General features: G+C 42.9%; 1 protein-coding gene across 1 annotated transcript in view; it reads left to right on the forward strand.

The window, feature by feature from the left end:
• The window catches only part of Gfpt1 (glutamine fructose-6-phosphate transaminase 1), a 49362-nt gene that overhangs the window by 29180 nt on the left and 6016 nt on the right, over nt 1-14166 (forward strand). Inside the window, exons 12-16 of the mRNA NM_013528.3 lie at nt 1357-1454; nt 4232-4352; nt 5058-5215; nt 10448-10562; nt 13227-13354. Of these exons, the coding sequence (NP_038556.1) occupies nt 1357-1454; nt 4232-4352; nt 5058-5215; nt 10448-10562; nt 13227-13354 (620 nt within the window). The remainder of the gene's footprint in view (nt 1-1356; nt 1455-4231; nt 4353-5057; nt 5216-10447; nt 10563-13226; nt 13355-14166) is intronic.

Consider the following 14166-nt stretch of genomic DNA (forward strand, 5'->3'; position numbering starts at 1 on the left):
TTTAGGGAGGGGTGTGTGTGTGTGTGTGTGTGTTTATATTTATATATATATGTGCACTTGCTTGCTTGCTTGTGCTGATGTGGAAGCCAGAGACCAACCTTGGGTGTTGTTTCTCAGGCTTATTCCACCCTGTTTTGTTTGTTTTTTTAGATAGGGTCTTTCACTGAGACTTGGCATTTGTGGATTAGACTGGCATGGCTGGCGGTGAGCCCCAGGGATCCTTCTGCCTACTCTTCCCAGAGCTAGGATTATAAGCACTCTCCATCATCCTCAGCCTTTTAAATGGGTTCCGGGGGTCAAACTCATGCGTGTGTGACAAGCATTTATGGGTTAGCCTATCTTCCCAGCCTTACTTTATCATTTATCTTCTTCCATTGGTTGTTTTGTGTATGTGTGTGGGTACATATGTGATAGTACACATTACATATATATGTGTGATAGTATATAGGGAGAGGTCAGAGCACAGCTTGCCGGAGTTGTTTCTCTCCTTTGCCGTGTGGGTCCTGGGTAAAGTGAGGCCATCAGGGTTGGCCGCCTTTACTTGCTAAGTCATCTCGCCTACACACATTCATCATTTTAAGAACATTATTTTTCAAAAAGGCTTCCTTATTTTTATTTTGAGTGAGTGTTTTGCCTGTATGTAGGTATGTGCACCATGTGCATGCCTGTGCCTGAAAAAGGTGTTAGATTGTCTGGGACTGGAGTTACAGATGCTTGTGAACTGCTGTGTGGGGACTGGGGACTGAACTTATTTGTATCCTGTGCAAGAGCAGCAAGTCCTCTAGACCACTGAGCCATCTCTCCAGCCCCAAATTCATCATTCTAAATGTAACATTCTGTTATAATTTTTTTCTGAGACAGGATCTTGCTGTGTTGCCCAGGTTACTTTATCTTGAACTCCGAGTGTCAGTGACTCTGTTGTCTCAGCTTCCTGATAAGATTCTGGGTTTGATAGACCTCTGTAACAGCCATAATCTTATCTTCAACAGAGGCATGACACACAACAGATCCTCATTCGGGAAACTTCCTTATGCCCTCTTGTCATCCTCTCTCCAGATCCAGCTTTCAGTGCCTACTGACCCGCTGCTTCTGTCCCCATAATTTTCCTTTGAGGTCGTCTTTAATGTAGAGAGAGGAATGAAAAGTGACTCAAAGTAGAGCCCATGCCTGTCTGTACGCCTTGGTGGGTGGGTGAGGTGAGTGCAGATGGGGGAGGGTCCAGTTCCAAAAAGGAATATGAATTACTTAAAACAGTATTATTAATTTTTCACATCGACAATGGAGACTGATGAAAAGTGATTCCCTGTTTTATATTGATCTTTCCTAAGTAATTATATACACACATTTCTATTTCAGTGAATTTGGGAGGTTTGAAAGATCACATTAAGGAGATCCAGCGGTGTCGGCGGTTGATTCTTATTGCTTGTGGCACAAGTTACCACGCTGGTGTGGCAGTAAGTGGCCCCTTCACATTTCAGTTCTGTTGGGTTGAAATCAGGATATCTGCATGTCAGTCCTATTCTAGTAACCTCTAAAAGCTGAAATCTGTGAAAGGGACTTACGTTGGTTGTCAGTAAAGAAACTGGGACATGTTGGCCTCTTAATAAATTGCATTAGCTGTAGTTACTTTATAAGGAGGCAGGTTAAACCCTGGCCTGTGTAGGTCTCTTACTTTAAGATCAATTTCCAAAGTTGATGATAATAATTTTTTATTTGCTGCAACACAAAATATTTATTTTTTACCCCGAGAGCTTTTTTTCCCTAAGGGTTTCTCTGTGTAACCCTGGCTGTCCTGGGTGACCTGGAATTCACTTTGTAGACCAGGATGGCCTGGGAATCACATCCCCTTGCCTCTGTAGGCGAGGGCCACCACACCAATCATTTATTGAATGTGTGAAATATCTGGTTACCAGCTTCACATGTCAGCAAGCTGTGCTTTTCCAGAGATCCTCTCCCCAAACACTTCTTGGTCTGAGAAGGCGGCATTTCATAAGCGTGAAGAGAGAGTAAGTTAAAGACGCTAGTGAGAGCTTAAGGAAGGTGTGGATGAGGTCAACTCTGTAACGTCCATTTGTGACCAGGTTTCCTACTCAGAAGAAAGCATTTGATTCCTGCTGCATTCAGCTCTGATCCTCAATTTGAGTATAAAATATTGCTATGTTAGAATTCTCTGAATCATTTGTCTTCTCTAAGGGAGAGATTTCATAAGGGATCTATGTGCCAAAATTAATGAAAGCACGTAAGAAATCTCTTGTGAGTAGCCTATGAAATAGTGCTGTTTATTCTACTCATCCTAGACTGAATGTTTACTTTCATGATATAGTCAAGAGCGAGTGACAGGCACATGTCTTCTTTCAGTGTGTCTGTACCCGATTAGTAACAACTGCCTACGCTCAAGTTGGTCTGAAACCAGCACGCTTTCCAGAGTTTAACTGCCTCGTGGGCTTTCGGGTCATAGAATGGCATTTGCAGCATAAATAGTTATCTTTTTAGGTTAGGATGAAAATATTTAACTATTTGTAAAGTATTTCTCATCAACACATTAGTATGAGATACTTTTGGGTTACATTATTTTTAAATATCTGGTAGGTTGTTAGGTTTGTTTGTTTGAAGATAAATGCCAATATAATGCATTTGTAATCTAGGGGGAAATTTTTTTATTTTCATTTATTTGAAGGAAGACATCTAGCTTGCTAGTGTCAGTAACTGACTTAGAAATAGTTACAAATAAATTAGACCAACAGAAAAGTAATTAAAAATTGGAACATTTAATTTTCAAATACTTGGCATTTATGTTGCTGTCATATTGCTTAAAAACTACTAAACTAGAATCATTGTGGGACCAAACACAGAAGAACAATTCTGTTTGTGGGCAAGCAAAAGTGTAAGAGCTGTGGAATACAGACAACTTTGCAGGGGTTTTTGGTTTAAATTTCCCCCTTTCTCTCTCTCTCTTTCTTCCCTCCCACTCTTAACTCTCTTTTGCTGTGTGTGTGTGTGTGTTCCCCCTTTCTCTCTCTCTCTCTTTCTTCCCTCCCACTCTTAACTCTCTTTTGCTGTGTGTGTGTGTGTGTGTGTGTGTGTGTGTGTGTGTGTGTGTGTGTGTGTGTGTGAGCGTGTAGGGTTCCTTGGAGCTGGAGAATGCATGGTTGTGAGCCCTCAGTCACAGGTGTTGGGAGACAAACTCAGTCCTCTGCAGCTGCTCTCTTGCTCCAGCCTTTGTGGTTTTGTTGCTGTAGAGGAGGAATGTGCTATAAAGGAGGGGGCTAGTGACAGGCAGGGCAGGGCTGGCTGGCCTGAGGAACAGGTGAAAGGCTGCTGCTGACAGGAAGAAAATGTCTGTTATCAGCACTAAAGTTCCACCATGTGCCTGTACATCTGTAGGGCTGAAAAAAGACTGGTGCCTGAAGGTTTGCTTTCTGTTGTTTGTAATTTTCTGACCTTTAGAATAAAAGGAACTTAGTGAGAATGCGACTTAGTAAAAGGCTTGGGAATTCCCTTTGAACACAAGCGTGTTGCTTCCTCTTTCACACCATGCTCCATTGCTCCAAAGTTGACAACAAGGAGCTGCCCTAAACAGAACTTCTTAAATGTATTCACATTTTTGAAATAGTATTATTTATACATATAGTACATTTTTAAATTTCACTGAGTATGTACATTATTACAATTTAACTTTAATTTTATATGTTTAGAATTAGAGAATTAGTGATACACAAGTTGACTCAGAACAGTGCTTTTTCTGCTCAAATGTTTCATATTTGTGGATATATTTGCTTATAAGCATGTTTTCATAGAGCTTAGAATTATGGCTGACACCTGCAATCCCAGCACTCAGGAGGCTGGGACAGGCACTTACTGCAGATCTGAGGTCAGCTGGCTCTGTACTGAGTTCCAGATCAGTCTAGTGTTAAACAAAATAGAGCATCCACATTGGTAGTTTTTCTCAAAGAGTTGCACTGAAAGTTAGCAGTGCGTATCTCTTAGTAGTAGGGTGGTGAATGCATTAATTTTTTTCTTTAATTTGTGTTTCTTAGTGGTTTCCAAATGTATGCCTTGTTTTTCTGTGGCAGTGCTGTGGTGGGGCCTAGGGCCTTAAGTGAGCTAGGCCAGTGCTCACCACGGAGCTACCCTCTCGTCTGTGTGCTCACTTTGTAATTAGAAAAGTGGAGACCAAAGAAGTTCAGTGAAAAAGGATGTCCTAAGGCAGAGTGTGTTCTTTTCCCTGTAGACCCGTCAGGTCCTGGAGGAGCTGACCGAGCTGCCCGTGATGGTGGAGCTTGCCAGTGACTTCTTGGATAGAAACACTCCAGTCTTTCGAGATGATGTTTGCTTTTTCATTAGTCAATCAGGTGTGTTCATTTTAAACTTGAAGGGGAAAAAGTTATTTTAAGTCAAGTTTCCTAATAAGCCAACCCTATCTTTTAAACTGACACTTAGCAGGGTGTGGTGGCTCACACCTTTAATCCCAGGCAGGCAGATTTCTGAGTTTGAGGCCAGCCTGGTCTACAGAGTGAGTTCCAGGACAGCCAGGACTACACAGAGAAACCCTGTCTTGAAAAAAACAAAACAAAAAAAAACCAAAAAACCCAAAAAACCCTGACACTTAAACTGGCATTTCAGATGGCCTGGTAAATACCGATTGTCTTCGCTTGTACTAATACATTCTTTAAGACTTAGTAAAAATGAACATCTTTTTTTACATATAGCTTATAGAGTTTAATTTTCAGATAAGAAACAAAAACTGATCCTAGAAATCCTAGGTTTTGTTGTTGTTTGAGACAGGGTATCACTATGTAGCCTTGGCTGGCCTGAACTTAGCTAGGTAGACCAGGCTGGCTTCCAACTCAGTGATATGCCTGCCTCTTCAACCCAAGCCCTAGGATTTAAGGTGTGTGCCCCATGCCTGGCTATGTCTTATAAGTTTAATAAGAGCATGCCTTATGCTTTATTTAAAACAAGTGATAGTATTAAAAGCATGGCAGTCGGTTGGTTTTTCGTGTATGAAACTGCATCCTCTGAAACTGCTCTCTGTTACTGTTGTCCATTTTACACAGGCGAGACAGCTGACACCCTGATGGGACTTCGTTACTGTAAGGAGAGAGGAGCCTTAACTGTGGGGATCACAAATACAGTCGGCAGTTCTATATCAAGGGAGACAGATTGCGGGGTTCATATTAATGCTGGTCCTGAGATTGGCGTGGCCAGTACAAAGGTAAATTTTTGGTTTCTTCCATGGAAGTTACTTAACCATACTGTTGGTAAGAGACTCTGATCTGTGGGGCAGTTACTGTACTCTCTTCTCTTAGGGAGGAGAGCAGGAGGAATCCCTGGGGCTTGTTAGTCATCAACTTAGCTCCAGGTTCAGTGAGTGACTGTGTCTTAGGGAACACGACAGAGATTGATAGAGCAGGACACCCGATGGCCTGCTCTCCTGTGCATCTGCACGGATACATGTATGTGCACTCACAGTTAATGTGTGCATACATGTGTGTGCACTCACAGCTCATGTGTGGATACATGCATGCTTACTCACAATGCCCGTCTCTCCCTTCCCCACACAGTCAAATAAATAAAACTTATTTATGTATATGAATACACCTTCACTGTCCTCAGACACAGCAGAAGAGGGCATAAGATCACATTACAGATGGTTGTGAGCCACCATGTGGTTGCTGGGAATTGACCTCAGGACCTCTGTAAGAGTAACCAGTGCTGAGCCATCTCTCCAGGCCAGCATTAAAACTTATACATCTGTTTCTGTTTAGATAGTGCATCTGTAGAAGCTTAAAAATACTTTTGTTTTAAAGGTGTATAAGTCTGCTTTGCTCTTTGAAGTTGAGATATGAATAAATGTAAGAAATATCCAACTCTTTGCAAGCTGTATTGATATAAAAGATTACTCTCCACAAATATGTTGCTTTTTATAATTTTGAAAGTTTAGTTTTTTTTCTGCTTAAGCTTAACATTTTTTGTTGATTCTCTAATAAGATATTTGTCAGTGGTTTAGGCTTTAATCTATAAAGTCTTATGGAAAACTTTTTGTAGGAAAATATATAATTCTTGTTAAAAATTTTTGAGTTTTTTGTTTTGAGAGCCTTGGTATTACTATACTTTCCACATAGCTGAAATGTAGATTTTCTTCACATCATAAGATGTGACTTCATCCTTGGTGAATGCATAGCTAGCTCTTTGCAGCTGTGTTGAGACAGCCCTGGTGCAGTGTGGGAACACAGGCTCCTCATCCAGAGCATGTTGTGAACCACTGCACTTCCACATGGTGTGGCCGTACAGGACGAGGAGTTGCAAGGGAGTAAGTCTTTCACTTACGAGAGCTCTAATTTCCTTCCCTCGTTTTACTATGAAGGTTCGCATGCATGGAGTGGTTACAGTGACCTTAACACCCACCCTTAGTCTTTTCTACAGCTTTGCACTGTCATGTGTGACTTACTCGGTTGTGCAGCTGTGGGCACACACAGTTCTAGGAGACTGGGCTCACCTCTGTGCTCACTCAAACCTCCACCCGCATGCTCATAACTACTACTTTTTCTTACTAAAGTACTGTCGTTTTCCAGATAGTTCTCATGAATGGGAGTTTTATGATACTTGTGCTTTGTAACTGGCGTTCATCGAGTGTGACACCTTTGAAGCTGTTCATGTTGTTATTAGTTTCAGCAGGTCTTTCTTTGAAAGCAAATCCTTTTACTTTTTCTTTTTTAAATTGAAACAAAGATCTATAGGAAGTTGCAAAGCTGCATTAGTCAGCTTCACATTATAATAACAAAATACTTGAGACAGCTAATTCTGAGGGAGTGAGGTTTCTGTGAGTTCATAGCTCGGGAGGGTCAGGTCGAAGTTAGATAGCCTCATGGTTTTTTGCTCCGGCTAGACTCTCATTCCATGGTGAGGAGAATGAAGAGAGCAGAGATGATCTGAGAGTCAGAGGTCCCACAAGATCCTTCCCAGACAGTTTCCAAGGTGACCAAAGGACCCCTCATTAGACCAGCTCTTACTAAAAGGAGGAGGTCCTACGACCTTCCAGGGGTGTCTCTAACATGGACTGGTACCTGCTCCTAGCCCCAGTGCAGTGAAGTCTCTTGTATGCATCACTTAGCTTCCCAGTGCTTCCGTCTTATAAGGAAGCAAGCAAGCATCTTCTTAGTGATTTCTTTTTAAAGTGACTCAGTTTTAGTGAGTATTGGCAAGGGTCTCAGCAGGAAAAGATACCTACTACCAACATCATCAAGCCTGATAGTCTTGAGTTTGCTCCCCAGAACCCGTGTAGGGGAAGGGGAGAACCAACTGCCTATAAGTTGTCTTCTGACCTCCACACATGTAGGGACTATTGTACCCCAAATACCCTCTAAATAAATAAATGTAAAAAATTTTAAAGAAGTATGGCAATATAATACAGCTTCATTTTTCTTAGATTTCAAATTAGTTTTATTTTCAGCTGTCTTAGATATTCTTGGCATAGGGTTTTGTAAATAAGCTTTACATTCAGATTATTTCTGAATGGTGAATGTGAGTTTCTATGTTCTAAGTAATCACAGAAGTTGCTCAGTGCTCCCATCACCGGCTCAGTAATGAGCCTGCATACAAGTCCCCCCCTCTGCCGGCAGCAGTGGTTGGCTTACGGCTGGCACTGGCTTTCATAGCATCAGACCATGGATAATTTGGTGTTTCCTTAGGAAATGTGCAGAATTTGCAGTTTTTGTTATTGCAGATGTTTAAGTTTTTACCACACTGCTGACTTAGTTAGTGTTTTTTTTTTTTTTCTTCCCTCCCCCGCCCCCTATGTGTTTCAAGTAATTTTGTCTTTGGCTGAATAAAAAGAAAATCAAGTTGAAAAGTTCAGTTAACATTTTCTGGGTAAATTTTTTCAGATCTCAGACTGTAAGTGTGAGGTGTAGCTTGTGTTTATCATAATGAGTTTCTCGTTATGTACTGACGACATGGAATATGGCGGCTGGATACACACTCAGTGGTAGTGTGGGGGAGCTAGGCTGAGCGCTTGTTATCAGGTCAGATTGGATTTGGAACAGCTTTTATCTAAGGAGACCAAGATACTGGCCTGCTTTGCCCTGTTTACTGAAGGGTGCACCTTAGAACACAGGGTCCTTAAGCATGGAGGCAAGGGGGTGCTGTGGGCATACAGTGGGGACTGGTGGCTGTGAAAGCCAGGGGTCCAGCAGAACTGTCAGGGTCCCAGGTAATGGGTGGGCTGAGAAGGAGCCTCCTCAGCATGGCAGGAGCGTAGACACTGAGGAGTGGTTCAGGGAAGATTACTGATTGAGTGTGAAACCACACTGCACTCTGGAGAACAACCATGTGCACAGCACAGTATGCCTAACAAACAGTTTAAACACGAAAATGAAGTAAAACCTTTCATGGCAAAGCAGTAGCATCTGCCCTTCACCTTCAGCTGACGAGGAAGCGGCTTACAGGGTCTGTAAGCCGGAAGGTTCACATTGTATTCATCGTAGGAGAAACATCTTCCAGTGCAAGTTTCTGCCAGTGCTCTTGAGCACAGTGTTCTGGCTGTGTATCAGAAACTGTACTGGGTGTTTTCTGTGTCTGAGCTAATTATCAAGATTGTCTTGGGTTCTTGAACACTTAACATATAGGGTATCTGATGCTGTAGGCAGGAAACCGGCTCAAGTTCTTTGACACCACTAAACAAAGGAAGGTGCTTAGATGTTATGTGTAAAAGAGCATTATAAAATTCTGACACCTAACGCTTATTTTTAACTGGATGGTTTTTGGGACAGGATCTTATGTATCTCAGGCTACCCTTGAACTTGTAGTTAAGGAGAGTTTAGCTTCCTCATCCTCCTGGCCCTGCTTCCTAAGTCTTGGGATTGTCGGTCTGTACCGTCATGTGTGCAGACGTACTCAGCTAAGTAATTAACTTTCTCTTTTTTTCTTTTATTGAAAATAGATTTTTTTCATATTTAATATAAAGAAAGGAAAACTGGGACCAGCAAGGTAGCTAAGTGGGTAAAGGAATTCGCTGCCAAGCTTGACAACCCAAAGTTTGATCCTTTGGACCCCCATAGTAGAAGGAGAGAGCTGATTCCAGAGGCTGCACCCTGTCCTCTATATATGCTCTCTGGCATGTACACACCCACCATTGACACACACACATGTAAATCATAAATTACAAATACGTCATCGTAGGTTTGCAGTTTCTTTTTGTTTTGTTTTGTTTTTTGTTTTTGTTTTGTTTTGTTTTGTTTGGATTCAGGGTTTCTCTGTATAGCCCTGGCTGTCCTGGAACTCACTCTGTAGACCAGGCTGGCCTCGAACTCAGAAATTCGCCTGCCTATGCCTCTGCCTCCAAGTGCTGGGATCAAAGGCGTGTGCCACCACACCTGGCAGTTTCTTAATTTTTATCGACTTACATACATTTAGACTTTTATTGACTTTTTGTTAGTGTTTTTGTTAAAATGTAAGAGTGAGGACCTGTGCTCATGGGGGTAGCTGTCAGGACAGTGCTTCTTGGCTCTCACTCAGCGTGAGGATCTGAGGGGAGTTCCCAGCCCCAGCACAAGCACCTCAGCACTGGGGAAATAGAAATAGGTGGGTCCTGCATGTTCCTAAAGAGAACAGTAGTGAGCCCTGGGTCCCAGTGAGAGACGGTGTCTCAACAACAACAGAAAACCAGTGGGTTGCTCCCGATGAACACCTAAGGTTGACCTCCAGCGTCCACATGCACATAGGTGAATCTTACCCCTAGGTGCCCTCTTCCCAGAAACTCAAACACAGTGAGAATGAGCCAAGTGTGGTAGCTCACACCTCTACTTTCTGTGTTTACAAGGCTGAGGCGGGAAGATTATTCTGAATCCAGCCCAGGTGACCCTACCTTAAAAAGAAAACAGTGAAAAAGAGGACCAGCCAGTAGGCAAAGGTTAAAGAGTATGTGTGGGAGCGGCCACAGTTTCTAGCCTGCTCTCCCCTTCACTGTGGGGCGGGCACAGATTAACAGAAACTTCCTTCAGGCTTTCTTTCTCCTTTCTTAGGACTGTGAGGGGTCTCACTTGTGTTTTGTGTGGGCCCAAGACATAGACTTAAGTGCTTTGTGATTAAAAATAGAGATAGATTCCCAAGTACTAAGTCAGGTCAATATCTCCAGAGTTATGTGTAAAAGATGAATAGTGAGGGGCTGGAGAGATGGCTCAGTTGTTAAGAGCACTAGCTGCTCTTATAAAGGACCCAGGTTCAAATCCCATCATTCACATGACAGTTCACAATTGTCTATGATTCCAGTTCTAGGGAATCTGACACCCTCACACAGACAGACATGGAGGCAGAACACCAATGTAATTAAAATGTTAAGAAAAGATGAGCAGTGTATATTGTGAAAGAATTAGGATTTAATTCTCATCTTTTGTTAAAAGTTTTCAAGTTCTTAAAATTCACTTTTCTGTTTTCTGTGGTGTTGTAGGCATACACCAGCCAGTTTGTGTCCCTCGTGATGTTTGCTCTCATGATGTGTGATGACAGGATCTCCATGCAAGAGAGACGCAAAGAGATCATGCTCGGACTGAAGCGACTGCCGGGTATGCATAGAAAACAATAGGGGTCTCTGTCTGCCTGTCCGTTGGTCAGTCGGTCTGTCTCTGTATCTCTCCCCTGTACCCCCTTTCTTTTTTTTCTTTTTTTTTTTTTTTTGTGAGACAGGGTCTCACATGACCTAGGCTGCCCTCAGACTTAACTAGATAACTGAGGATGACATTGAGCTGGACTTCCTGCTTCTCCCTTGTGAGTGCTGAGATCACAAGCGTGGTGTCATCATGCCCAGTGTATGCCAAGGCTTTGCACATGTAATCGAGCATTCTCCCACCTGAGCCACATTCCCAGCCTGAGCGCTTTAAGACTGTAAACACTTACCAATTGCAGTTGGCAAAGACTCTGTTTTTTAGACTGTTTCTTCACCCTGCTAATTGCTTTTTTTTGCTGTGCAGAAGTTTTTTTAATTAGTAAAAATCACACCCTGTGTAAACTTCATGGGCTGCCATGCTCCACCGTGCAAAGCTGCAGAAAGTTAATTTTATGAAGGCCTGCTTGTCAGCTCTTGTGGTCATTTCCTGTACTAGTGGGAGTCCTTCTGAAGAAGTCTTTGCCTTTGGCAACGTATTGAAGTATTTTCACAATATGATTTACTCCAGTACTTTCGGAGTTTCATATCCAAGACAGTCTTTAGTATATTTCACATTGGTGAGAAATAATGGATCTAATTATATTTGTCAATCTTCAGTTTTCCTAGTGTGCTTCTTGAAAAGGTAATTTTTCTTCAAAGGTGATTTTTCATTAGTGTATTTTCTTGACATTTTTTGTTAGAAATGGTGGCTGCAACCATGTGGTCTATTCCTGGGTCCTCTGTTCTGTGGTTCTCCATGTTGGGCTCTGTCAGAGCCATGTGTTGGTGACTACCACTGACTGCGTCGTGCAGTCAGAGATGGAGAGTTGTGACAAATGCGTCTGCATTACTCTTCCGGCTTCAGATGGCTTGGAGAGCTGGAGTCTTTTGTGCTTTTCCTGTTTTGCTAGAGCAGTGGTTCTCAACCTTCCTAACACTGCGACCCTTTAATATACAGTTCCTTGAATGATGGTGACTACAACATTATTTTTGTCGCTACATCATAATTGTAATTTTGCTACTGTTAAGAATCGTAATGTAAGTATCTGTGTTTTTCAGGGTCCTAGGTGACCCCTGTAAAAGGGTCATTTGGCACACTCACAGGTTGAGAACCACTGTGTGAGTGCGTCTGGATTCCATAGCAGTGAACAGAGCTGTCTAAGGCCCATCGACTCTAGAGTTATTTACAGCTGTGAGCTTGCCTCCCGGGTACCTAGAGCAGTCTGCCTTTCCTGCCTTTCCCATACACTTCACTGCCGGGCTGCCTGTATGTTTTGAAGGTCAGAGACTCACCTCCACCCCACCCTCAGCGCGTTGACTATGATTGTTCTCTGTACTCAGGCCCAGAGTTGTGCAGTTTTTACATTTAATTACTTTATTTTATGGGTAGAGGTGTTTTGCCTGCATGTCTATCTGTGTATCATGCGCATGCAAGAACCTGTAGAGGTGAGAAGAGAACATTAGATTCCCTGGAACTGGAGTCATAGATAGTCAAGAGCTCCCATGTGGGTGCTGGGAATTGAACCTGGGTCCCCTGAAAGGTCATCCAGTGCTCTTAGCTGATAGGCTATTTCTGCAGCCCTGGTTAGTTCAGTTATAAGAAGTAGGTTTCTTTCTAAGATGGTGTCTGGCCACTGCCCCCTGAGACATAGAGAATGACAGATTGGAACCCCATTGCTGCTGGAGGAATCACTGTCTGCAGACCAGTGCCTGGTTGAGGCTTTGAGGGCTGTAGTTTGTCCTGTAGGTAGGGCTTTCTTATCCCCTCCTCAGGGTGAAACTTGTGCTTCCTTTCTCCCAGTCATGGGGCTGGAGCTGTGTTCTGTTTGGTTACTTTTTTGCCTGGTGGCTCTTCTGATTCTTTGTGTTTTGAAGAGTGATTCATATTCTCATTCTCTCTCTCTCTCTCCCTCTTCTTCTCTCCCCTCTCCCCCTCTCTCTTTCTCTCTTTGTTTTTGTTTTGTGTTTGGTTTTGTTGTTGATTTTTGAGACTGTCTGTGTTGTAGCCCAGGGTGAGTTTTAACTGGGTATGTAGGGAGGAGGACTTTGAACTCTTGATCCTCCTGCCTCTACCTTCTGAGTACTTGGATCACAGGTGTTCTCCACTCTGCCCAATTTTATGCAGTTATGAGGACTGAGCCCAAGGTTACTTGCGCATACTAGTTGAGCACTCTACCAGTGGAGATACATTGCTGGCTCCTTGAGGCTCCCTCCCTCCCTCCCTCTTTCCCTCCATGTTTTCCTTCTTCCCTTCCTTCCTTTCTTTTTAAATCCGACTCCTCCCTGACTGTGTTACAGAAGGTGTCTTCTGGCCCACCATCCCCTGAAAAGTCCAAATGAAGGCTTTTGATCTTAGTTTCTATATGCTTGATTTGTAAGAGAGTGGGCAGTGGTTGAAGTTCTCATCTTGAAGCTGTACTTTGTAGCTGCAGAGTTAATAAGATCTTTCTGATTTTGCTTCCATGTGTTAAGGGAATTTCATACTGATATCACAGAAGAAAAGAAAACTGGCCGTTTTGTTGTTTGCTTATCTGTGAGGTGCACTGCTCATTTTTCAAGACTGCTCTGATCTCTGCCCTAACAGACTTGATTAAGGAAGTGCTGAGCATGGATGATGAAATCCAGAAGCTGGCGACGGAGCTTTACCACCAGAAGTCGGTCCTGATAATGGGGCGGGGCTACCATTATGCTACATGCCTTGAAGGGGCTCTGGTACGTTGTTTCACTTACAGTTGATTTCACTCTAGTGACTTAGGGAGGGACAAGGAACATTTACTGTTATGTATCCCATAATGCTAGGGATTTAACACAGAGAGCCAGGTAATCACTATATCACTGAGCCTTGCCATTCAAGTGAGTGAGTGTGTGGTGTGTGTATGTGTTTGTGTGCGCGCAGGCGCAGGAGCAGGAGGTGGTATACACAGCGCATGTGTGGAAATCAGTGAACAACTTAAACAGGAGTCAGTTTTCTCCTTCCACTGTTTGAATCCTGAGCATTGAACTTGGATAGTCAGGCTTGGTGGTGTGCGTTGGTTGTGTGCATCTTACCTGTGGAAGCATCCTACTAACTCCCCACGTGTTTGTAGACTGCGTAAATTGAATTGTGTGTGTTTGCTGTGGTTTATTTACCTGAGAATGAGCCATAGGACTCAACTCAAAAGTGAAGGCCCAGAAGAATGTCTCCATGATAACTTGGGCTTAGCAATTCAAGATACGTGCAACAGACCAAGGTTCATTAGATAAGAAATTGAAATGAAAATAAGGCAAGTAGATGAATGTTTGCAGAGCAGCGGGCTCTGCGTTTGGTAGGCTGAAGCCTTAAGAATCTTCTTACAGATTCAACCCAGACCAGTAGGCCTCTACTACATCTTGGGAGACCTAACCATCTCAGATGCTTTGTGCAGTGTTTTCTTTTTTCTTTTTTCTTTTTTTTTTTTTCTGAGACAGGGTTTCTCTGTGTAGTCCTGGCTGTCCTGGAACTCTGTAGACCAGGCTGACCTCGAACTCAGAAATCCACCTGCCTC

This window comes from Mus musculus, chromosome 6, assembly GCF_000001635.26.
Source record: "Mus musculus strain C57BL/6J chromosome 6, GRCm38.p6 C57BL/6J".
NCBI lineage: Eukaryota > Metazoa > Chordata > Mammalia > Rodentia > Muridae > Mus > Mus musculus.